The sequence below is a fragment of the Nicotiana tomentosiformis genome, chromosome 8 (assembly GCF_000390325.3).
Source record: "Nicotiana tomentosiformis chromosome 8, ASM39032v3, whole genome shotgun sequence".
NCBI classification, from domain to species: domain Eukaryota; kingdom Viridiplantae; phylum Streptophyta; class Magnoliopsida; order Solanales; family Solanaceae; genus Nicotiana; species Nicotiana tomentosiformis.
The window spans coordinates 123,080,230-123,104,170 of NC_090819.1; the positions used below are offsets into that span (position 1 = coordinate 123,080,230).

At 32.2% G+C, this 23,941-nt stretch overlaps 2 protein-coding genes and 1 non-coding gene across 5 annotated transcripts; all 3 read right to left on the reverse strand.

Moving 5' to 3' along the window:
- Positions 1-4,541: 4,541 nt before the first annotated feature.
- Positions 4,542-9,014, reverse strand: LOC104092850 (uncharacterized). Of its 3 annotated transcripts, none has more exons than XM_009598540.2 (5): positions 8,595-9,014; positions 7,132-7,360; positions 6,821-7,000; positions 6,031-6,604; positions 4,542-5,926 (listed from the first exon to the last, which is right to left on the reverse strand). In XM_009598540.2, the coding sequence occupies exons 2-5, from the start codon at positions 7,240-7,242 to the stop codon at positions 4,716-4,718; spliced, it is 2,076 nt and encodes a 691-aa protein (XP_009596835.1). In that variant the 5' UTR covers positions 7,243-7,360; positions 8,595-9,014; the 3' UTR covers positions 4,542-4,715. The 3 variants fall into 3 exon arrangements, with proteins under 3 accessions (XP_009596835.1, XP_009596830.1, XP_018625143.1); XM_009598535.2 differs by having other exon boundaries at positions 7,132-7,369; positions 8,595-9,013; XM_018769627.2 differs by lacking the exon at positions 8,595-9,014 and adding an exon at positions 7,477-8,562 and having other exon boundaries at positions 7,132-7,369.
- A 9,279-nt stretch (positions 9,015-18,293) lies between these two features.
- On the reverse strand, positions 18,294-18,364 carry TRNAG-GCC (transfer RNA glycine (anticodon GCC)). The gene has a single exon. It is a non-coding gene; the product is annotated as a tRNA-Gly (tRNA).
- Positions 18,365-19,514: 1,150 nt separating this feature from the next.
- On the reverse strand, positions 19,515-21,737 carry LOC104092843 (probable xyloglucan galactosyltransferase GT19). The gene has a single exon (XM_009598526.4). The coding sequence runs from the start codon at positions 21,170-21,172 to the stop codon at positions 19,838-19,840; it is 1,335 nt and encodes a 444-aa protein (XP_009596821.1). The 5' UTR covers positions 21,173-21,737; the 3' UTR covers positions 19,515-19,837.
- Between the last annotated feature and the right edge of the window lie 2,204 nt (positions 21,738-23,941).

The window sequence follows — 23,941 nt, forward strand, 5'->3', positions numbered from 1 at the left end:
CGGTCCAACCTTAATCGGGTTGTGCGAGTCATTTGGGCCAAATTTGACAGCTCTAGAAAGAAGCATTATGAGTACTACGTTTGAATATAGAGAGTTTTGAGCAGTGACAATTTATTAATGTCCTATGCCTTCCCATTCTTCTTTCCAGTATTGTCGTTATAAGACACTAAGAAAATTACTATCAACCTTGTTTTACCACTAATTACTTTGTGAATCTGAATTAGTTAGTTTTAAAGCAGATAGCGAAAACCGGATGAATCCGTGAACTTAATTGTGTGATCACCTCGATGATGGCATCTAGCACTAGGAAAGGATTTTAGGGAGCTTAGAATTTGAAGTTTTTCACTTTGAAAAGGATTTTATGGGTCTTATATTAAGAGAAAGTTTGTAACTAATTCATCAAACTTTTTTATATGGAGAGACATGACTCTAAAAAAAACATTTAGAAGTGCTTAGGTCCTACCATGTCATATTTAGCCGGTTTGACAAAAAAAGAATTACTACTGATGTTGAAGAAAATGAATGGTCTCCAAGAAAATTGCCCATCTTGAATTGAAATGATATGTTTATTTAACAGTAATGCGACATAATGATTAATCTAGAACGCACTCATCACTTGAGTCGTCCTATTTCTCACAAACTTCATCCTAGATTTCAAGACAAAGATTTGATTGTAGAAATTTATTAAGAATGTAGTAGTAGTATTTATTTATTGTGTCTGAAATTAATATAAAACATGAAAGTTGAAAATATAGCTGGCAGCCATGGGTTATTGGTGTATGTACAGCCAAATCGTTTTCTTCTTTTGGGCATGAAACATATAACATGTCATTCTCAAATGAAATAACGCCAATGTCCAATCATTCAATATCGAAGAATGATCTTCCCCTATATTCTTTAAACAATAAGATTAATTAGAGTGACATGTTACATGTTTTGTTTCGAGTCTGAAAATAAAAAAATTCTGATAAAGAATATTTCCACTCTAATGGATCTTATGCAACGTGAAACGGAGTAGTCGGGACTCCAAAATGGATATGGGACACCGGCGCTAAACCAAAAAAAGGTTAGAAATAGTTGCACCGTATCCTGTTCCATTATTGTTAGAAGTAGTTGACTTTCACCTGAATTAAAGACATAGTACTTATTAGCAAATTAAACTTACTAGAGGATACCCTAGGTGATCCAAACCATTTTTTAGCATACCCATTACCCACAACAGCTAATTGCAATTTATTAGGCCGCGAGCAGGCATAAAACCTCAAGTCCAAAATCCTAAACCAAATTATTAATCTGTCTGAAGTAAGATCTGTTCTTAAATATTAATGAATGAGTCTTTTAACTAAATTTGTTTGCTACCTGTATTTGGGTTTTCTTGTTATGTTATATTTTTCAAATAGCAGGTTTATAATGCTAAAGTAGGATGGAGCAAACTTCCAAGTTAAGAACCAGCATATACTTACATTTGCAAGTTCCAATTCTTTACCATTTAATACAAAATCAAAAATCTTTTTCATACGTTTTCAATTGTTCAAATCCACTTTGAAGTGCAGAAATCTTGGTCCACTATGTAAAAAGATAATCAACTCCTAAAGATTATTCAAGAGACATTGTTGTTTCAATATCAACATTCTCATCAATGAGAGAGAGGAAGAAATTTATTAAAAGCTGATATGAAAGTAAAGGCCTTAATTTAGTAATAATAGGTAATAATTATACAAAGAGTTTTAAGTTATACTCACAATCCGTGTAAGAAGTATTTGTTTTGGTCTGGAAAGATTAATTATATTAAAGCAAAGTGGCACGTACATGGGGTTGGCGCTTAGAAGCACCTAAGCTAGTTTCTGGGGCATCACCTAGGTGGGTGACTAAACCCAAAGGGCGCAATATTTAAACTATATATTACAACAAACAGGATCTCGTTGAGTACAAAAAAAGATGATTCTGAGTAGATCTATTTAAAAAGTTGTAGTGGCCGGTGTTCATGACAGGTTGATGTTGTCTAGAGTCCCACTCTATCTTCTGCTAGAACGTCCAAAAAAAGTGATCTATGCTGCTTCCCGTCAAGCCTGAGCCAAAATGAGCTAGTCGTTCTGCTACTATATTTTGCTCCCTGTACCTGTGCATAACTGGTGGATTATATTATGGAGCTAGAAGCTGATGCAGCAAGAATATAATCTGCAATCATTTATAACATGTGAGCAAAGAGTTGTGTTGTCATGTAAAATGTTTATTACTTCTAAAGCATCTGTGTTAATTTCCAAAGGTTGTAGATTGAGATGGAGATGGACAGCCATTTGCAAATTAAAGCTACCAGGAGTTGATGCAGTGGTGGTTCCTGCATATCCCATCACCCAATGTCCAGAGGAATTGCAGAAGACTCAGAGTAGAGTTTCCCAGCATTGCCTTGCATTTTTACATTTGATCAAATAGTTTCTGGCTCTAATTGGCAGAAGTGACATAGGGAACTAGAATATATGTGTGTGTATTATTATTATTTCTTAGGGCCTCAACTTGTCTGGGCTTAAAGCAATGAGTTTGCCTGTTTGGGGTTAAGAAACTTTTAGTACGTAATTAACACAACATGGAAACTAAATAATTACATTCCTTAATGAAAACCTATAAATCTGGACCGAGAATCACGTTCAAAAAAATCCAAATCGATTCAATTCCTTAAAAAACCAAGCTGACGAGATTCACGGAACAAACAATCCTATACGTTTGCTTCCTATTTCTTTGCTAGGTAATATTTTCAAGAGAATAGTTATGTATCATTTTTATACAAAAAATTAAATGTTAATCAACTATCCAAAATTTACTTGCACTTATTGCTCACATTTCATAATCTTTTTGTTCCCATTTACAAAAAAATGAAACTAATATATCTGGAATTTAACATGTATATATAATAATATACATACTGAATCCTGAAATATAATTACATAATCACAATAATATATGTTGTATAAACCATGTGTAAATTATAATAAATTATGTACAATTTATAATAGATAATTATACATGATGTAAATTATGTATAATTACACCAGATAATATACCAAGTATAAACCACACACATATTAATGTTATATTTTATCAAAACAATTCTGCCATACGTATACATTGATCGTATACTAATATTAATAATAGTGGATAATAAATATATATGTGGAATACATACATCAACAATATTACAATAGCATACAATTATGTATAATGTAAATATACATAGTATAACGATAATATTTAATAGTATATGATGTATATTAGTATATATCGTACATTAAGGGCGGCATGTGGGCCGGTTAGGACCGGGCCCAGCCCAGGATCGCAAGCCCAAATGGGCGGTGGGCCTAAACGGTCCTAACCGGATAGGACCGGGACCGTGGGGAGGTGTGCTGGATAGTGGGTCGGTCCCATAGGCGAGGCCCGCGAGATCGGGACCAGTTGGGACCGGGATCGGCTGGGAAGTGGGCCGGTTCAAGCGGTCCTAAACGGGCATATCCGGGCCCAACGGCTAATTTTTTTTAAAAAAAAGAATTCGCCACATTATATCCTTTATGGCATTTAAAATATGGCTGTTTTACCTGCCAAAATAGTCGTTGGCTATTTATAAAATAGGCATTTAACCCCCTCAACTTTGTTTTAACCCCATTTTTTTTATAATTACACTTTTTCTTATATATACTATATATACATCTTATATCGAATATAGCTTATATATATACTATATATATATATATATATATTAAGATATGTATATATATCGAATATAGCTTATTTTTGTCTTTAAATTTGAATTAAAAAATTTAGGTCACACTTCTATAATATAATTTACATGAAATTGCCTTAGATATTTTTATTACCTTTTTTTCTGTAACTTCTATAAAAAAAATATTTAAAAAATAGAAAGTATATGTTGGGCCCACTTAGGCCCGGGACCATTAGTTTGTGGTTCCGATCCGGTTCCAACAAGAAGTCCGGGACCATTTAGGACCGGGCCCACGAAGCCCACTTAGGACCGGGCACGGCCCACATGCCACCCTTATCATACAATGATGATATTTGTTGTGTATAAATCACAATGCTATTATAGGTATATCACTTTTATATTTTAGCATCTCTTGTTAGTTCCTCTTTATTGTGTCATTGAAGAACAAAAGCATCTTCGCGAATAATGCAATAATCCTTTTAGAAGAAGATGGCATAAACCAGCGAATTAAGGAGAAATTCTTTGAGATTTTCGGTATTTAGTGAAGATGGAAACGGTTCCTTAAATATTGGGTACTAGTATTTTGGCTTTTAAATGGGGTTCCAATTATAGCGGTAATTAAGGGATTGCAATGTTTTTCCATAATGCTATATCTATAATAAAATATGCTATATTTGAAATAAACAAAAAATACTACTAATAGGTATAACAATAATTTTTAAAAAGATAACGTCCGTGTAAAAAATCCAAAAAGAAAAGAGAAAACTAAAGAAATTCACAAACCTTTCCTAGGCAAATCTTTTAAAGAAGAAAAAGGAACTAAGAGGCATAGACAGAATACTGAGCAAATTAAGTATGCTCTGAAATTGAACTCTTAACAAAGACGTTCAAAAAATAGTATCATGGTCAAGAGTCACAAGTTTCAAAATAGTTCCTTGATCCTATCTTTCTGTGCTAAAATTGGTCACTATTTGCTCCTACTACCAATGATCAAATCAATAGTTCATGAATAATGCTTGCGGCCTACGTAGTTGAGTCTAGACCTCCTATTTCTCACAGGATTGAACCACTTGTATTCGCTTGTCGTCTTGGACCTAAGTCTCTTGTATTCTCTTGATCTAAGTGCTGTCTCCATAATCTTTATATCCTCAAAAATCTCATGCCTAGATAGTGTTGCCAAGCTTGGCATAATGTCCCTCTGAAAATCTTTCATTCTCCTTCCTCTCTTCAATGTTATTCCATTGTCCTTTCCTTCTGTGTCGTTAACTTCAAATGCATTTGAGGTTACAGAATAGTCGTCAACTGAGCTTTCAGGTTGTTTGAGAACCATTTCTTCAAAACTGTCCAAAGAACTCTGTGGTTGTTCGATATTTTCACCTTCAATCTTCTTCATCCTGTTAGCGTCACTTGGTTCAGAACATTCCAGTGCAAGATAGACGAGAGACACTGCTCCCCTAATGATCAGACCATCAACTTCTGATGCTTTTCCCTTCAAGTCATCACTGTTACTGGAAGAGTCGACATCCTCCTGGTGCGGAGATTTATTTGCTTTAAGTGTTTCAGAATCTTGAAATGCATTACAGTGGAAGGAACTTGAATTTCCTAACTGAGTTCCAGATTGCATGGTCTCTACGCCACTTGATGTGTCCTCAAAACAAGAAGATTTGCATGACGAAGGAGATCTGTCAGAACCAGTATCCTTAACAATATCTCGAGTCTTACATTCAGGAGAAGACACTGCATCTTGCTTGGCTTTCTTGCTTTTCATTTCTGGTGTACTTGGAGCTTGATCATCCCTATTGCGAAATTCAACGATCAAGTCTGATTTCTTGTAATCGGAATTCTTAATCGGGCTGCAAGGACTACCACTATTTTTTGAAAGTTGCTGATTGAGGTTTATAGAGAACTGGTCAACTCCAACATTCTCCACACTTTTATAACTGCTGCTGCTTCCAGTCGCAGAATTAAGGATTCTTTGGTGAACAAAAGCAGAGGTCTCATTTGAACTGTTATCATTCCGCTCTCTCCAATTCGAAACATGGGGGAAGGTACCTCCACGAGGTTCATCAGCCAGTCCGTGTGACTCCCTTGAGTGAAAAGAATCATCAGATATGGATTTGTTAAGGTCCAAAAAAGCTCGTTCATCAGAAAACATAATTTTTCTCTTTGCTGATATATCGTCAGAAATGAGAGGCCCCTCACATTGTTCAGCTCCTGCAAAACATGTAGAGATCAGACAAACACAGAGAGCCATATTATTGATAGCGCTTTGCCTTTTATGTTTGTAGCTGCAAAAGAAGGATAAAGAACTGTCAAACCTTCAGCGAAAGAGTTCTGCTCCACACAACTCGTGCTGCCATCTGGAACGAAATAATTTCTTGGAGTGCCATCAAACCAATAATCCTTAATGGTGTTTGTGAAATTTTGGGTGGATTGGTAATGACGCTTATATCCAGAATAAGAAACTTGAGCTACAGACTTCAGAGGAGACTGGGGCTTTAGTTCTGCATTAGACACTGTTTGGTCTGATTCCTCTAAATCAATAATATTTTTCCAAGTCTTTGTTCGGCCACCTGTTTTAGTATCAGCCAGTGTTTCATCTGATTCTTCTAAATCAATTATATGATTAAAAGTTTTTGTTCTGGCACTTGTTTCCAGATGGTTCCTACCAATGCTCAATGATAGATTAACCTCCTCAGGACAACGTACGACACCACCATGGTAATAATGATTTCTCTCAATTGACTCTAGACTACTGCACAAACCAGGTCTCTTATTCAAGTTCTTTCCGGCAATATGATCAAGATAATGAGGGGAACAAATTTGAGGATTGGAAAGCCGTTGCTGGAAACCTGGAAAGGTGTCTCGTTTCTCTTGTAACCAGTTCAACACCTGAAACACATAAAGAAATATAAGAATAACATAAAGCAAGCTCACGTAAAGCTACATGCTCCCAAGGGATCTTTTTCCCGATTTCTTTATAAGCAAGATAATTTTTCTTCAAATGATCCACTCAAAATCTAGTGGTTAACCAAGAAAGACAGAACCAAAAAGGAGCAAAAACTTGAAGTACTTATGATGAGTTACAAAAATTGCTTGTTCAATTACCTTAGGGACGCTGCAAATTCTCTTCTCTGCAGGCATGGATGAAGGTCTGATACAATTTCCATATGCAACTGGATTTGCTTGTCGGCCTTCTCTGCTAAAATAAACCCCATCCAACTCTTTCCAGCTCAGATCCTTCATCATGATTTTTTGTGTGTCGTACAGGCGATGAAGTTCATAAACCTAAAGAAATAGAAAAAGTGGATGATAAAGAAAAGAACAGGAATGTCATGATTTTACAAAACTTTTTTAAGAATTAGGCTACTTTCATTTTGAGGTCTCAAACAAAATATGTAGTAGGTATAATTAAGTACCTGCTTCTTGAACGTGTATTCTTGCTTGAGTATTGTCTCCTTGAGAGCTTCTTTCACAGGTTCCTCATACCGCAATGATAAACTCAGATCATAGTCGCTGCTAACCAACATTATGTTCTCCCAAGAAATGAGACCTTAATCAGCTGTTCGATTGAGTTTTGCAAGTTTATGGTACTGTCAACTGTAGCAGGGACCTCTTACATTGCAACCTCAATCCTTTAGTTGCATGCTGTCACCACTTAAAATCAAAAAAGGTAGAAGATGAAGCAGAAGAAAAGGCCAATTGTGAGATAGCTTTTCACCTATAATGTATACCAACGAATGAACACATTGTATAATCCATACCTATTACACACAATGGGAGAAATTCAAGCATAAAGAAGCTGAAGAAGTTGCTACAGTTGAAATAACAAGGAACAATAGATGTTGTACAACATAAAAATCTCACAATTTTCACAGTCAACGCTGCTAGGTCTCAGTTCCTTCATTACATTACATCATTTTTTAAGAATCCAGTTGGTTCCTCTTTTATTGAGTAACTAATATCCCAAGAATCCACTGCAAATAGATTTATATGATCCCAAACTAGCACTTCTTGGATGAGTAGCTAGCCTAGTTCAAGATCAGATAAGCAACACATGCTGAAACCGGTAAAATCTCTCTGCATTTTTTGTGATCTGCTTCTACTTACCAAAATCACTCACTTAGCATTACCAGAGATCCATGTGCTAAAACCCAATACGAGTTCGCAATCCATAATGCAGTATCATGCCAAAATTGATAAATTCTAGTGTAATTTGCTCTACTCTCAATCATAAACAGTAAAGAACAAAACTGCAGGCTGAAATAGCATTTTCTTAATCCAACTGTAAAAGATGACATTTTTATTCAGCTGGCCAAACAGTTGAGTAATCAGCTAATGAGTACAAACAGAACACTTCAGAAAAAACAATGTATTACTGCCCTAGTCTTGTGAGCTCAATCATTATTGCTTCCTTAATCTTGTCCTTTTCTTATATTTTATTTTTTTTAACTGTAATAGAATAAAAGTACACAAAGAAAACTAATCTATGAGACAGATAAATAGTCCCAGGCTAAAACAATGAAATGGCGAAGATTTAAGACCACAAAAAGATTGTCTTTTGTTTTCTTTCTTTTAGAAGAAAATTTGCAAAGAACCCATGAAAACTACACTATACTGGAGCTTAATGCTTATGATACATGTAAAGCTTTTGACCAACACCATTAAGGAACTGCATGCAAGCAAAGCACATAAACAAAAAAATAAAATAAATATATATATATTTATAAGAAATCAATTAAAACAAAAACAAATCACAATCCTTACAACAGACATTGAATCTCAAGAAAACCATTTTGACAAGGAGATCTCACTCTCTCTCACACACAACACACACACACACACACACACAGAGAAAGAGAGAGAGAGTGGAAGAACTTACAAGAAGGGAAGAGACCAACATAACTTCCATTTAGAAAAAACAGCTTCTTTGTTAACCACTCTTGTTGTTTGCACATTATCAGAAACAAAGGCAGGCAAGAATTCCAGGAAGGTGAAAGAATAAAACATGAAAGAACATGACATGTTTTGACTGATCCTAGAGAGATCAAATTAAATGCAGCTGGATAATGGATATTTACATTACACTACTGACTACCCACCCACAATTAATAAACACAGAGAAAGAGGACAAAAAAATCAAGATTATAGAGAGTGAAGAAACCCAAATTGAAGAAACTAGGAAAAATGGGGAGCATCTTTGGAGGCAGCTAAAAAGCTAAAGGTTGTGCCTTTGCGTGGGATTTACCACTAGAATAGACGTTGGGCCTATATCATCCATAAATACCCCCCCCCCCCCCCCCTCTCTTTCTTTCTCAATTTTCTTTTCAGTTTTTTGGGACACCACTCTCTTTATGTTCCTCTTAACCACTCCCCCCACACAAACTTTGGGCCCTCTTTTTTCTCCAGCCAAAATATAAAAATAAAAACAAAAACAAAAACTTTCTCTTGACATAAAGTTTTAAAAAAATAAAAATAATTGACAGATAAGCTACATATATGTGAACGACCAAACATTATCGTTACTAATTAAATGAGATGTGGTGAAAACTTCACACGCCTTTCATGCTTTTTCTCCTACTACTTGTTTTAGGGTTACGTGCGTGTCTTCATTGAGAATGTAGACTTTTTTTGAAACTACATAAATATTATCAAAGAATATACTTGAGTTATAAAAATATTTAAAAAAAATTAAGTCCTGAAAAATAAATTCTAATATTATTAAACTAACTCAGTCTACCTCATAAAAGTGCTCATGATATTATCCAAAATTTAGCCGCATTCGTACAAGAGATATAAGTACCAATAGAATACTATGGTGTCACATTTTCTTCCGTAACAAATGACCAAATATTTATTATATATTTTTATCATGAATTTTCAGAGAGTCATCTAATTAACACAAATTAAAAAAATATATATCTTTCTTTTAAAAATTCAGAATAAAGTGGTTGGTCATATAGTTTTTAGAAAAAAGGATCATTAAGTGACAGTATAAAGTCTGAAAATGACTAATGTTGAGGGAATATTTTATAACAAATTACTAATGTATAAAAAATTACAGAGGGCTATTTGTTGGAATTGATGAAAAAAGAAAATAATATATTTAATATCAACTAATTTTGTATCCATTTTGTCTTCTATCCTTTTATTCTTGTTTCTTCTAATTTAAAATTTTAACCAAGTCAACTTTACTAATATATTGAAATCGGTTTTGATCTATTTTTTGATTTCTTTCATCACTGGTGGTTTATGTAGCCGACAAAAAGTCATGTCATCTTGAATTTTTTTTTTACTTTATGATGAATTTGAAAAAGATTTGAATTAGATTTTATTGCTAATTTATTACTTCAAGTACTTTATTTTTTCTCAAAATAACATAAGTTATTTTTGTTGATTCAAATTCGTCATAGTAGCTCATAATAAATTTAAATGTTTGATTATTATTATATTTTAATTCAATAAGAATTTTTCATCAAGAATCACTATATGAGAGGAATAAAATTTAAAAATTGAGTTTACTTTAAAAATCGCAATTACTTTTTGTATTTAAAAATCCATTTATATTCATCTAAATGTATCATTAATTAAAAACTAAAATATCTCTTAAATTATCTTGTTGGAATAATTGATAAAATATATGTTTATTAATGATTTGGTCAACATTTCAATTAATTGTACTTCATTTATAAATTTTGAAAGTTAATAATATAATATAATTTTTTTTTTATTAAATAGTCATGTGTATTTATTTTAATGTAAAAAGAATTGCATATAAATGAAAACGTAAGAAAGTTATTAAAATGTGGACCGCTATTATCTAAGAACCCGTATGTCCTCTCTTTAAACTTTTTATTCTTTCCTTTATGTATTTTGTTTATCATTTATATATAATTTAAGTGTAAGATTTACATAATGCAAACTCTTAATATTTTTAAAGTTTTTGGACTTTTTACATAGTTTAGATTAAAAAAATATAATAAGCAAAATTGTAGTTAATTTTAAACTCCTAAGCCTAGATATGTATAAAGTACTCTTAATATTTTCAAAGTTCTAAATAGTAGGACTTTCTGCAGAGTTCAAAAAAGAATTTTTTAAATTTTAATTAAATTTTAAACTCCTAAATATTAGGAAAATAATTAAATAAATATTCAATAAAATATTTTTAGTAACTAACACATATTTAAGGTACTACAAATTTTATTTTTATTTATAAATATCAAGGTTTAGATGAGATAAATAGTAGTTAGTTTTAAGTTCTAAAAGGTAAGCATTTATTCATTGATAGTAGTATTTTATTGGTACCGTTGAATTAATGTAATAGATAGTGTATCTCTTGCTAATGAAAGGTAGGGGAGAAAAACGCAGCAAAAGTATGTCGTTGATTTTTTTCTTTCTTTTTAATGATTCATATAAGGTAAAAGTTTAATTATTAAGTCCTAAATATTAAGATTCTTACCTAGTTTAAATAAGGAATTATTTAATACACAAAATATAATTAATTTTCAAGTCCTAAATATTTGTAAAATAATTTAAATGACTATTTTGTCCAGTATAAAATTAAATTTAAAGGGTTAAAAAGACGAACGACAATTCGCTAAGGCTTTCGTGCTTTTAATAAAATATAGATTAAAATGTGAAGTTTTAACTCACAGATAAGTCGTGTCACCAAAAATAAAATGAGAATAATAAGATTATATAAGTTTAAATTCTGAATTCGGAAATGTAACATTATTTTGAAACAGACAAAGAGGGAAAAAGTATCACATAAAGTATGATGTAGGAGTATTTGTTAAGATCTACATTGAAAGTCATTAATGAAAACATAATATATACGAATATGTAGTTTTTTGCATGACTAATAATGAAACGAATGTTAAAATAAGTTGGAATTGGAATAGAAAGTAAAAATATAATATCTAAAAGTTCAGGGACTGTGGATGTCTGCAAAGTACACTTGCTATTGATTTTCTTGGTTCAGTGTGATAAAAGAAGCAGATCAGTTTAGGGAGGGACCCTTCTACAAAAAGTGCCAAAAAGTGGCCAATTGACTGACTGACTGACTATTACTACTAAGTAAATAATACGTTAATTTACCTTTTCGCCCCTATACTAGTTTTAAAATACCTGACTTCTCCTTGCTTCTTCGTTCCTTTTTCTTTTGTAATCTTCTGCTTTGAGCCCAACTAATCTGAACTCAGTTCAAAAGTTTCATTTCGAAGAAAAAAAAATGTTTTACCTAAGACGATTTATTATTTAGGACTCGAATTTAAATTAGAAAATTAGGATAATAGGTTAGTAGGTACTCGAGTGTATTTCTTTGTCATACTTGTAGTATCAATATTATTCTTACTTTCTTATACTTAGATTTCTAATACTATTGATTGTTTCTTTTGCTTCGATTTTCTTTTAACTTGCAATTGTTGATGTTTTTTTTTTTCCGATGGCTTCTCCATTATATTTATTTTCAACAATGTTGTGATTATACTTCTCATTAGATTTCTATCGAAAATAGTTTTTCTACAGAAATAAGATCTTTGTACGCATTATCATTCTCATACTCAACTTATGAAATTACACTGTATTTGTTGTTGTTATTAGGGGTGTACATATGTCGGGTTTGTTCGGATTTTTCAATTATCAAACCAAACCAATGGTGTCGGATTTTTAAATTTATAAACCAAATAAAACCAACAAAATTGGGTTTTTCAATCTCGATTTTTCTCGGGTTTTCGGATTTTTTCGGGGTTTTCGGGTTTTTAGATTTTTTTTCACTAAAATTTTCATAGCATAAAATATGTAACTTGTGCTCTAAATATTTCTTAAGTCTTAGTAAAATACAATTATATAATGTATTTTCCAAGAAACTAACACAATAATATGAGATAAGCCATAGCATTATACTAAACTATTCAATAACAAATATAAAATAATAAAATTATATAAAATAAATATTGCTAATTAATAAGCGATAATGAAAATTAACATAATCTAAAAATACTATATAGGTCATGCTAAAATAAGTATAGCTAATAAGTACTAATATTAATTACATAACTAAGCACTAAAGAAAAAAATAAACTAAGTTATGCATTTTCATTATAAACCAATGTAAAACTAAAATAATTATCCAACATTGTTGTCATTCCTAGTATTAAATTGAATTTCTTTTGTTAGCATTAGTATTGATTTGAACTTTGTTTGAGTTACTACATTTATGGGCTTTAAAATTTATTTACCATTCAAGAAAGTTAAAAACTTGAAATAATACGTTAAAAGATAAAACTGTGAAAAAGTTTAAGAAATATTTATAAATTACATTACAATAAATATTTATATGTATAAAATATTTTAAAATTTATATAAATATACTATCGGGTTGGTTTGGTTTCGCTTTGACTTTTTTAGTTAAAACCAAACCAAACTAATTATGGTCGGGTTTTATTTTTCAATACCAAACCAAACCACATCGGATTTATTTTTTTAGATTTGACTCGGATTATCGGTTTGGTGCGATTTATCGGTTTTCTTTGTACACCACCAGTTGTTATCATCGCCATTCCATTACAACTAGGGGTGTCAATAGACATTCGAAAATCGACTAAACCGACCGAACTGTACCACACCGAACCGATTTTTAGGTTTCTTTTTAAGAAACTATAGGTTTTTATATACATCTATAACCACACCGATAATTAGGGTAAGTTTTTTATTTTATAAAAATAAACCGAAAAAATAACGAACCGTAACGAATAACTATTACATGTGAAAAATATATTTTTCAGTAAGTTTAAAAATAATAATGCATTAAATTTTTCTTTGGGACTTGGAATTATGAAAATTATTACAAGCCAAAAGTAATTAAACTCAAAATACTAATTCCTAAAATCTATTATGCTACTTCTGCTTAAACTAAGTTATTTCAAGTATCTTTATTAGTAAGACACAAAGCATTCTAGTGATTATGAGTAACAAACTACAATGTATTGAATATGTTTCCTTTCATATAATTTAAATTTATCCTTTTGAATATTTAATCTTTTATAAACTTTATTCTCGAGTCCCAGCTTGGTTAATATCTTTCTACTCGTATGATTTATATTTTATTTGCCTTTGCTTGATTTCTTTTACGTTGTTGTAGAATAGTTGATGGATCTATACTATAGCCATCTTTCATTTTTTTTAATTCATCACGCTTTAAACAATAAAAATGTCTAGAGAGTTTTGCTAAGTCCTATAAAAGAACGCATGTTATTGCATTTTACTTCTACTGGTGAATTTTATATGATATTTAAAAAAATACAAAAAAATAACCGAACCGTACCGATATCGAAAAGAAACCGACATGATTGGGACGGTTTCGAAAAGTCTAATTTTAGTTATACATAATAGAATAGCCGAAAAATTGGTATGATACAAATTTTATAAAATATCCGACCGAACCGAACGATTGACGCCCCTAATTACAACTTTGGTGGTCCGTGCTTCTTCCTTCTACAGTAACGGTAAGTTGCTGAGATTTGTGTCTGTCTACTTAATCTATGGCTGTCCAATGGGACGGGACGGGACGGGACAAAATTAACGGGACGGGACGATATTTAGTCGGAACGGGACGAAACGAGAGGGGACAAACGGGACGAAACGGTAGGCCCATCCCGTCCCACTAACAAACGGGACGAGACGGGACGGGACAGACGGTAGGCCCATCCCGTCTCGCTAACAAACGGGATGGGACGGAACGGGACGGGTTCGCGGGCCTTAAGTGCCGTTTTAAAAAAAAAAAAATAAGCATTGAGTTTGGCAACGACTATTCTTTTGATAATGACTAATTTTTTAAAATTTGCAACAACTAGTTTTTTGACTTATTTAATAAACTTAAAAATTAAACGAAAATTAGGAAACTAAGTAAAGAATTATAAAATATTATAACAAAAAATTTGTAATGAAATATTCTAGTAATTATAAATTTATAATAGAGTTATAATTTATTTATTATAATTTCAAGCCATTAAGTAACTAAGTAAGAGTGTAAGACAATTCATAAAAAAATTTATCGCTTAGACCCTTTTATTTTATTAATAGAACTTTCAAATCTCACATACAAATATAATTCTTTTGAAGAGCACCTAATCTATGCAACCACATTCTAGGAAGAGTTCTGTTTGAACTAGGCCTCTTAGTAGCCAATTACAAATTATTATACTAATATTTGTAAGCTCCTATATAACTTCGTTGTAACTTATCTATAATTTCTCTCACACATTGTTCTGGAATTGGCAATGTTGATTGATGTTCCATGAGTTTCATGCCTTCATAACTCCCAGTGCTAAGTATCTCATTGTATTCTTCTTCTTCCCTAGTTTCACCACCTGTTGTTTCCATAGATTTATATTTATCAAACATTGATCTAACACAAGAATATATATTAGCTTGGCAGTCATCGAGAGATGGTTGTTCATTTTCTTGAATTGCTAAATTCTCATAAATTTTACGAACAAGTCCATTTGCACATCTTAATTTTAAAGATGGGTTAAGTATAGTAGAAATTAAATAAACTTGGGGAATAGAGAAAAAATACTTTTTAAATTTTGCAATCATTTCATTAATGGCCGGTGCATAAGTTGGATTAATTTTGCAATCATTTCATTAAGCTAGTTGCTGCAGTTGTGCTAGCACTTAGCAGAAGCATTATCTAAGGTGATAGTTAAAATTTTATCAATGAGTCCATAAAAATCAATAATTTGTAGAACAATAGTTGCAATATATGCTCTGGTGTGTTTTGAATCAACAAATTTATAACCAATAATACGTTTTTGCATGTTCTAGTGATGATCAACTCAATGACATGTAACAGTTAAATAATCACAACCATCAGGATTACGATCTATATCAGATGTGATAGACACTTTACAATCTAAGTAAAAAAATACACAACGAATATACTGAAGATATTCCGTTTGAAATTTAAAAACATCATTTCTAACTGTGGTATTAGGAAAACCTTGAAAAGCAGGATTATAAGTTTCTTATACATAATGCAAAAAAAAAATAGGACGCGGGACGAGACGGGACAAACGGGACAAAATGGTCATCCCGTTCCATCCCGTATCCCATTTAACATGGGCCCATCCCGTTTAGAATTAAGTGGGGCCGGACGGGATTGGACAGCCTTAACTTAATCAATTAAAAACTTGGATGCCAGTTGGTGCAATTATTAGTTTTCCCCACTAATGCGGGTCTCCGCTTTTCCCTCATTTGGCTTTTCAACTGTATATACCGATTAATGTGCTTTTCGTCTCGAGATATTTAATTAGGTCAGGTTTGTCCGTAATATTTTTTTTAAAAAATATATTTGTCCATAAAATTTTATAATTTTTTGAAGAAAAAAAAATCGAAAATGAGTTTTTTTAAAAATATCTCTCACAAAACTGCAACATTTTTTTAAGTGAAATACATGTCCAAACATAATTTCAAATTTTAAATATCATAATTTCGATTTAACTCCAAATTGTATTTATTTTTTTTAAAAATTATAATTTTTATGTCTAAACGCCAACTTACAATTTGTCATCACTACTCGTCCATTTCATCTCCCTTCCAAAATCTTCTTTATTATTCTGTATTAATTATTTCCATGACCTTTGAGCATAAAGAATCTTACCTCAGCTACAAAAAGATAAAAACAGTAGGATAATAAGATCCTGTTTTTTGTTTTTGGTTTTCTTTCGATTTGTGCATGAAAAAGCTACTAGTGCGCAACGTCACTGCATCTTTTAACGTGAGCCGTCGGGCCTTAGGGATTCAAATTCTAATAATTCGATTCTTTTTAAATTTGTATTGAATAACGTATTGCGAAGATAAAACGTTCCTATCAAAGATCATCCATTCTTAAAGCTCGAACTTGAATACAAGGATTATAATAGTTGAGAGATCTAACCAACTCACCCATCCAAATGGTGGTGAGTGGTGTTAAGTCACTTCTTCGATGTGGCACAGTGTGTTTTTCATAAACTTTTTACTTAAATGTAATTATTTTTACATTGTTTAGTTGCCTCAATCAAAATATGTTAAGTTTGAAAATGAGTTATATCATTTATAGAAAGCCAAAGTTAATTTTAAGAAAATAATCGACCAATGCTGTCTATGGGCATAACAATTGGGCAAAATATAAAATTTGCCGGTCGGCTGAAACTAAATACATTCTCTAACTGAAAAGTGTATAAAATATGTATTTTTTTTTGTATATAATATATACATATATTAAAAAAATATATTTTATTAGCTATTATTTTTTAAACAACAAAAAATATAGATTTCTCATTTCCGCATACTCCCAGTATAGAAATGAAAATATTTTCAAATTCTAATTACCTCTTGACCATTGTTATCAAGTCTAATCCCTGTAAATATATATAAAAAGAAAAAACAATTCTGAATAAACTGGAGTCATAGTATGTAATTAGAATGAATAAGTGAGCTGAGAAAAGTTGGTAAGTTTTGCATCGGGATCTAAGGTACCAAAAACACGATATAATGGACATTAACTTGAAACTACAGTACAAACTTTAAGTATAGTTTTGTTGATCAATTAAGAATTCAGACGCTATATTTGACTTTTGATTGCAAATGGATTAATTCCCGAATAAAAAGGATAATCTATGGCATGTCTCCTCAATCTCAAAGTGGCACTGCCAGATGCCAAGTTGTATAATTAAAGATGCATGAAAGAGAAAGCCTTAATTTTTATACATTAATCCTGCGTAATTTTTTTTACACTATTAGATCTCTTTAAAACATTTGGAACTAATTGTGTATAGTAAACGAATAACTGTAGGTTATTAACCTTAAAATAAAGTAAATCAAGAGTTACAATTGATGAAATACACTGTTAGTGTGAAAGTCTTTACACTCTCATGCATTTAACTTAATTTTTTTTTTTTAAAAAGCAATGTAAATTAAGTGGTCCTAAAGTGTTAATGCTATTCTTAAGTGAGTTTTTCCAAAAACACAATGGGGGTAGTAATAAATATCAGGTTGTTACAGCTTACAAGAATGGTCCCCTATTAGTCAGGCTGGCATCGAGACTATTTTTTTTTAAATAGGTTTGGCAAATGAAGCATGTAATTTTTGGTTGGAAATAAATGTGAACTATAGTTCATTATTTGTAGAATAAACAGGTCTGACACAATTTATAGTTGCTTCAAACCTTCACCATCAATTATAACTAAATCATAATTTGTCAAACTATATTAATTCAGTTACAATTTGACGATCACCCAAAAAGAAAGGAAGGAAGGAAGAAAAGGCAGGTTCACATAAATAAAAAAAACTTTATTTGTACAAGAGTTTCCTCCCATACTTTAGTAGTTTAAAAAATTATTCCATATATATATATATATATACATATATATGTATATATATATATATATATATATATATATATATGGCATTGGAAGACTATGAAAGAATGAGGAGAGCAAATAAATGTGTAGAAAAGAAGCAAATAGACGAATTCTTCCCAGTAATTGATTTGGTCTCTCATTTTCATGTCAGCGAACTATATCCATTAAGAACCAAAAAGTGCACCAGCCGGGAATCGAACCCGGGTCTGTACCGTGGCAGGGTACTATTCTACCACTAGACCACTGGTGCTTGTTGTCTACATTGTTCCTACAATATTAATTATGAGTGGCTTTAGTCTGCTTGCATCTTAATTTGTTTTATATCAGACATACAAGTTTAATTCAATGGAATTTACTTGTAAAGACTGAATTCTTTTTCATCTCCTGGAACAGTCAATGCTTAACCTGACTTCCTGAGCCAATCGAATTTAGGTCTGTGGCGCGAGGTTCTTCTTGTCTTACTATCTAATAATAACAGAGACTTTACCACATTAGCAAGAATGTGAATATTGAAACTTAAAACATCTTACAAGAACAACAGCTCAACTGTAAGAGATAGCTAGGGAATTCACAATTGTCATAGCTCGTTCTTTTCTATAAAAGTTCAATAGGTGATCTTGAGGCATGCACTTTACACTACTGAAGTTCATTTTAACTGAACATTTTAACTGTAGAAAATCTGTGATATTTTGTGTTCACTGCACCTGCTAATTTTGGAAATGACTTAATATTCTTGATGATTCTTCATTGCGGAACATGTAAGCCTTTCAGTTTGCATCTTTTATAGCTAATTCTTCGATTTTTTTAAAGCCCAGTGTGTTTTTTGGCCTAACTGTTACTATGATTTTAGTATTCATATGAAGATTTTCTTTTATAAGTGAGTCTTCATATTGTGATTTCTAGCTATTTAATACTAGATACGTAAACGGTAAAGACAGTTACATTTGAAGTTTTACTCATATGCATCATTGTTAGCTCTGTTATGCCTTGAATAACAATAGAAATGATCATTCTAAATTCTCTAATAGATAACTTCTTTGAATTTTGTGGGTATGTTTGGGGGAAACACTGAAACTTTTAGAAGTGTGGCAAGAGGTTCAGTATTGCAAGAACACAGATTTATCAGAATGCTACTGATTCCCTTTTAGTATGGCCTAAAACTCATGCTTCCTTTATTTATTTATTAACTGAGTAGACCTCCTTTAACCAGTTAGTTGCACCATTGTTGGATGGATTCTATTAGCATATTCAGTTAGATTCTAAAGTTCATTTGCATGAGAAGCTAGGTTCTGCTACATGATTTTTGTCTACAGTGGTTGAATCTTTTGTTTTTTGCTGTACAGTTAAAAATGACAAGCAGATTATTAGCATTAGAATTTAGAAGTATGGTAACCAAGATCTTCTGATAAATGCCTTTACATTTATTCATTATCAGTGGAAATATGAAACACAAAATTATCTCTACACCCTTGGTGAGGTATAAATAATAGTAACAATCAAGAAGAACAATAAGAGATAGAATAGAATAAAAAAAGACAGCCCGGTGCACTAAGTTCCCGCTATGCGCGGGGTTCGGGGAAGGCCCAGACCATAAGGGTCTATTGTACGTAGCAGCTTTACCCTGCATTTTTGCAAGAGGTTGTTTCCACGGTTCGAACCGGTGACCTCCTGGTCACACGGAGGTAATTTTACCAATTACGCCAAGACTCGCCAAGGATAATAATTATTGAGCTGCTACTTCTTGAAGCCTAGACTTGATTCTTTCCAAAGTGCCCTCTATTGCAATATCAAAGGCATCCTTTTTACTCCTCAAACCCAGTGAACTTCCATGCTTTCTATACATAACTCTAGGCATCATTTCCAAAACCTTTTCTCTCATCCTTCTAACTTGAGCTCTTGGTATACTGGTTAAAACATCAAAAACCTTCAACCCCTTAAACACAACATCCTCTTTAGGTATAGTGACTGAAAATTCTTCATACTTCTCCTCTGGCAAATGCCAACCATACTGCTTCTTCGCGGATAAATCTTCGAAGAATACAGGAATGCACCCCGCAAGAATCCCATCGAACGTGGATCGTCTACTCGGTGTATCCCCCGGAGGTTGCAAACAAAAGCTAGATTGCAACATTGGCTTCATAAACCTAATAGGATCATGTTCACAAATCCCATTTGAACAATCCACAAATTCACATAACTTTTGGTAGCCAGTGCCATTAGCACTCATACTTGTCACATTCTCACATTCAAGTCTAATACTTCTCCTAATATTAGGATTAGCTGAAATTCCACCACCACCAGCAAACAACATCAATGTATTCCTCCTAGACCTCCTTACCCTATTAACCCAAGATTCAAAAAATGCTAAATTTGGGGGATGAAATGAAGTGGGATAAGGAATAGCTTGTTCTTGCCAAGGATAAGCTCTACCTTCAAGAGTCAATGCAGTAACATTGTAAAACTCAGGCAATTCAAGAAATGAAGTACCAAAAACTATAGGATCATTATACAAAGGTTGACTAAAATCCCAAGCAGGTCTTGCCATGACCAAAAAATGGTCATGACCATAATTTCTACTCCAAATATTAGGTGAATCAACATGTACTAAAAAATCATACAACTCAAGACCATGTTGAAAACTGGAATTAACTTCAGGACCAAATAAGTACCTAAGGCTATCAATTCCACCATAGTAAGGAACATAAATGGCATTAGCATGGCTAGGATCAGAAGTGAGACAAGGGTATTCAAGCATCCTACGATGAAATACAAGCTCAAGCATAAAAGGGTCAGTCCTATACCAGCTGTGTGATTTGTTGTGAGTTTTTTGGCCAAGGCCATGGTTTGGTAAATAAGGGCAGAAATTGTCAAACAGAGGATATTCAGAGCAATTTGATAACAAGTCAAGGTTGAATTGAGGTGGTAAGTGTCTAATATGGATCCATTTGTTTGTGCAATCAGTCTCAAGATCAGAATCTTGGGAAGTGGCTGAGAAGGTGAAGATGAAAATCACAATTAGGAGAAGGGTAATGAAATTTGTGGTTATTAGTGGTGGCATTTTCTTGAAATGGTTAAAAAGATGCTATTTTTATAAACTGTCGGTGGATGGTGGAGATGAGTCAATTAAACATCAGAAAACAAATATTCAAAAATTGAATTCCAAATCTTGAATTGAAAGGCAAAAATGAAGATGGGGTTGAGTTCACATTCTCAGAAATGAAAAAGCATGAACAAAATATGAGATGATGCTCATTCAAGAACTGTTGAAAGTATAGGGGAACCAAAACCAACCTTAAGCAGAACACAAGAATCTGGAAATGAGATGTGGCAGTTGAATTGAAATTAATGGTCAGATTTGCGAAAAAAAAAAAAAGAAAGAAGATGAGGTAGATGAAAATGGAGGAAAATGAGATTAGAGAGATAAAACCAGATGTCAGTTTGTTAAGGAGGAGACCAAGTCTTGAGGAAATAGCGGACAGAAATCTGATAGTGCGCCACCAATACGTAGACAGTAGTTACAGCTCTCTCACTCAAGGGAAAAATCCTCTGCTAGGATTGAGGTTTTTCTTTTTTTTCAACACTGCTGTGATAGAGTTAGAACTTGGAACAGTCTGAACAGAAATAAATGGAAGCTATCTGAGTATTATTTTATTTTTTTAGAAAGCACCCAAAATATATTTGATAATTATTAAGCTAGCTTTTGAGTATAAATTTAGTTGAAATTTGAAAAACAAATCTGAGATGAGATGCAAAATATTTTTTGGAAGTAAAAATATGTTTTGACATGTATTTTTACTTGAAAGAAGTTGAAGTTTTGTGAGTAAAATTTTTGAAAAACTGATCTAAATCACTTTTTGAAACTTGAAAAATTCATCTTCAAAAATTGGTGACTTTATAATCAAATAATGTTTTTAATTTTTTTTTTTTAAAATAAAATTAATAGTCAAAAGGGAGCTACATAGTTAATAGTTTTTCTTGAAATTTTCTGTTTCTTTTTTTATTTTTTGTTCTCAAAAGATGTTTAGATAAGTGCATTCAACTGAAAAAAGAAATCAATAAAAAGTTTTGAAGGGCTTTACACAGTTAAGTTTTTCAATCAACTATTACAAATAGCCCAATCTTAGCCTAAAGGTCAAGAAAAGGTAGCATAAATTATTGACTCTTAGTGGGCATTTGGACATTAGATAAAATTCCGGGAAAAATTAAAAAAAATTTTAAGTGAAAATGGTATTTGAAAACTAGAGTTGTGTTTGGATATGAATATAACTTTGAATTGTTTTTGAAGTTTTATGAGTAATCTGAGTGAAAATTTTGAAAATTAATTTTTTGGAGTTTTTTTAATTTTCGAAAAATTCTAAAATTCATCTTCAAATAAAAATTTAAAAATTTATGGCAAACACTGATTTCGTAAATAAGTAAATAAGTAAAAAAGATTTCGGAGAAAAGTAATTTTTTTCTTTATGTCCAAACTGGTTCTTAATCGCTGCATCCATCAAAGATTGACTATTTGTATTTGTATTCTTGTAAATGCCAATTCATTATTCTTCTTTCGAATAGAGTATTACTTTGTAAATTTGAATTGTCCAGTTTCCAAATTTCATTTCAAACATTTTTCCATTACTCATTTTGATTAGCCTTTAATATCAAGCATTTTTTTTTGACTTTCACATGAATAGATGTGCCACGTAGAAATAAAATATTCACTTCAGAATTGAGTAACTGAGTAGTTAATAGTTTAGGAATTTAGTTAAAGTGGAACTTGAGAGCTTACTGGTGACTTTTTAATTTATTTTTTTAAGGAGTAAGTAACAGCTTTGTTTTATTAAAGTACGCTTTAATGGATACGATAATGTTCACATGCATGTTGGGTTTTGACCAAAGCATTTCCCTTCATCATGTTGTCGTCTTGTGCGTATTACAACTTTAATTAAATACTTTCTCAAATTTTCCACCGACAACAGAATTTAATAGTTTAGGGAACTGAGAACTAATTCTGACATTTAACATGGGCTTCATTTTATGAATCCATTTTAATTGACATTTGTGGTATGTGGGCTGATCCATTTTCTTTACCATCCAAGTGGACTCGAACTTCTTCTTTTTTAAAACTCAAACACAGATTTTTATTAGATTGAATTACCAATCAGCAAGTTTACAATAAAATTTGGAGCACACTTTCAATATAAAGGACTAGCATAGTTTATAGAATCTCTGTCAATGAGCAACTAGATTTGCTTGCCTCTTAACCCAAACAAGAGAAATACTAGGATTTTTCCTTAGTAAAAACGTCAATCCGCTAAAAGTACTCCAAACTCTATAAAATTTTCACTCTGAGAAATTACAAGAAAGAACAATTTTCTGGCATCACATTCAATTGTACCCGGGGCCATTAAATTATTGAATCAACCAAACGAGAGTAAAACGTAAACCCATAATTTCAGCATGCTAGCATTGATACAACCTCGAAAAATCGAGAAAGCTGCAGCTACAAAATGACCTGCTGAATCATGCACAACATCCCTGCTCCACTACAATCCAAAGTAAAGAAGACAACTGCATCTATATTGAATTTCCATATCCTATGTAGAGGGTAGACCAAGTCAGAGCCACCACCCGAGTGGAAGCACTCACTAGACCTCCCCAAGCACTTTCTAGTCATGCCAATCTCACATTCTCTTAAAAAATTTAGAGCTTCAGATAACACATAAGTAGGAGGAAGAACTTTACCAAACAAATTCATTCCTCATGGCCTAAATTTTTCAAAGGACGGGACATGTTTGCCTAATATTTAAAGAATTTGAGTCATTAACAATACGGCTAATGAACT

Bases quoted from the DNA above. Each gene is read 5' to 3' on its own strand.
- LOC104092850 (XM_009598540.2), bottom strand. From the start codon at position 7,242: ATGTTGGTTAGCAGCGACTATGATCTGAGTTTATCATTGCGGTATGAG. The intron at 7,001-7,131 runs GTACTTAATTAT...CTATTTCTTTAG, and splicing joins AATACACGTTCAAGAAGCAG to GTTTATGAACTTCATCGCCT. The intron at 6,605-6,820 runs GTAATTGAACAA...TATGTGTTTCAG, and splicing joins GAATTTGCAGCGTCCCTAAG to GTGTTGAACTGGTTACAAGA.
- LOC104092843 (XM_009598526.4), bottom strand. From the start codon at position 21,172: ATGCCACCACTAATAACCACAAATTTCATTACCCTTCTCCTAATTGTG.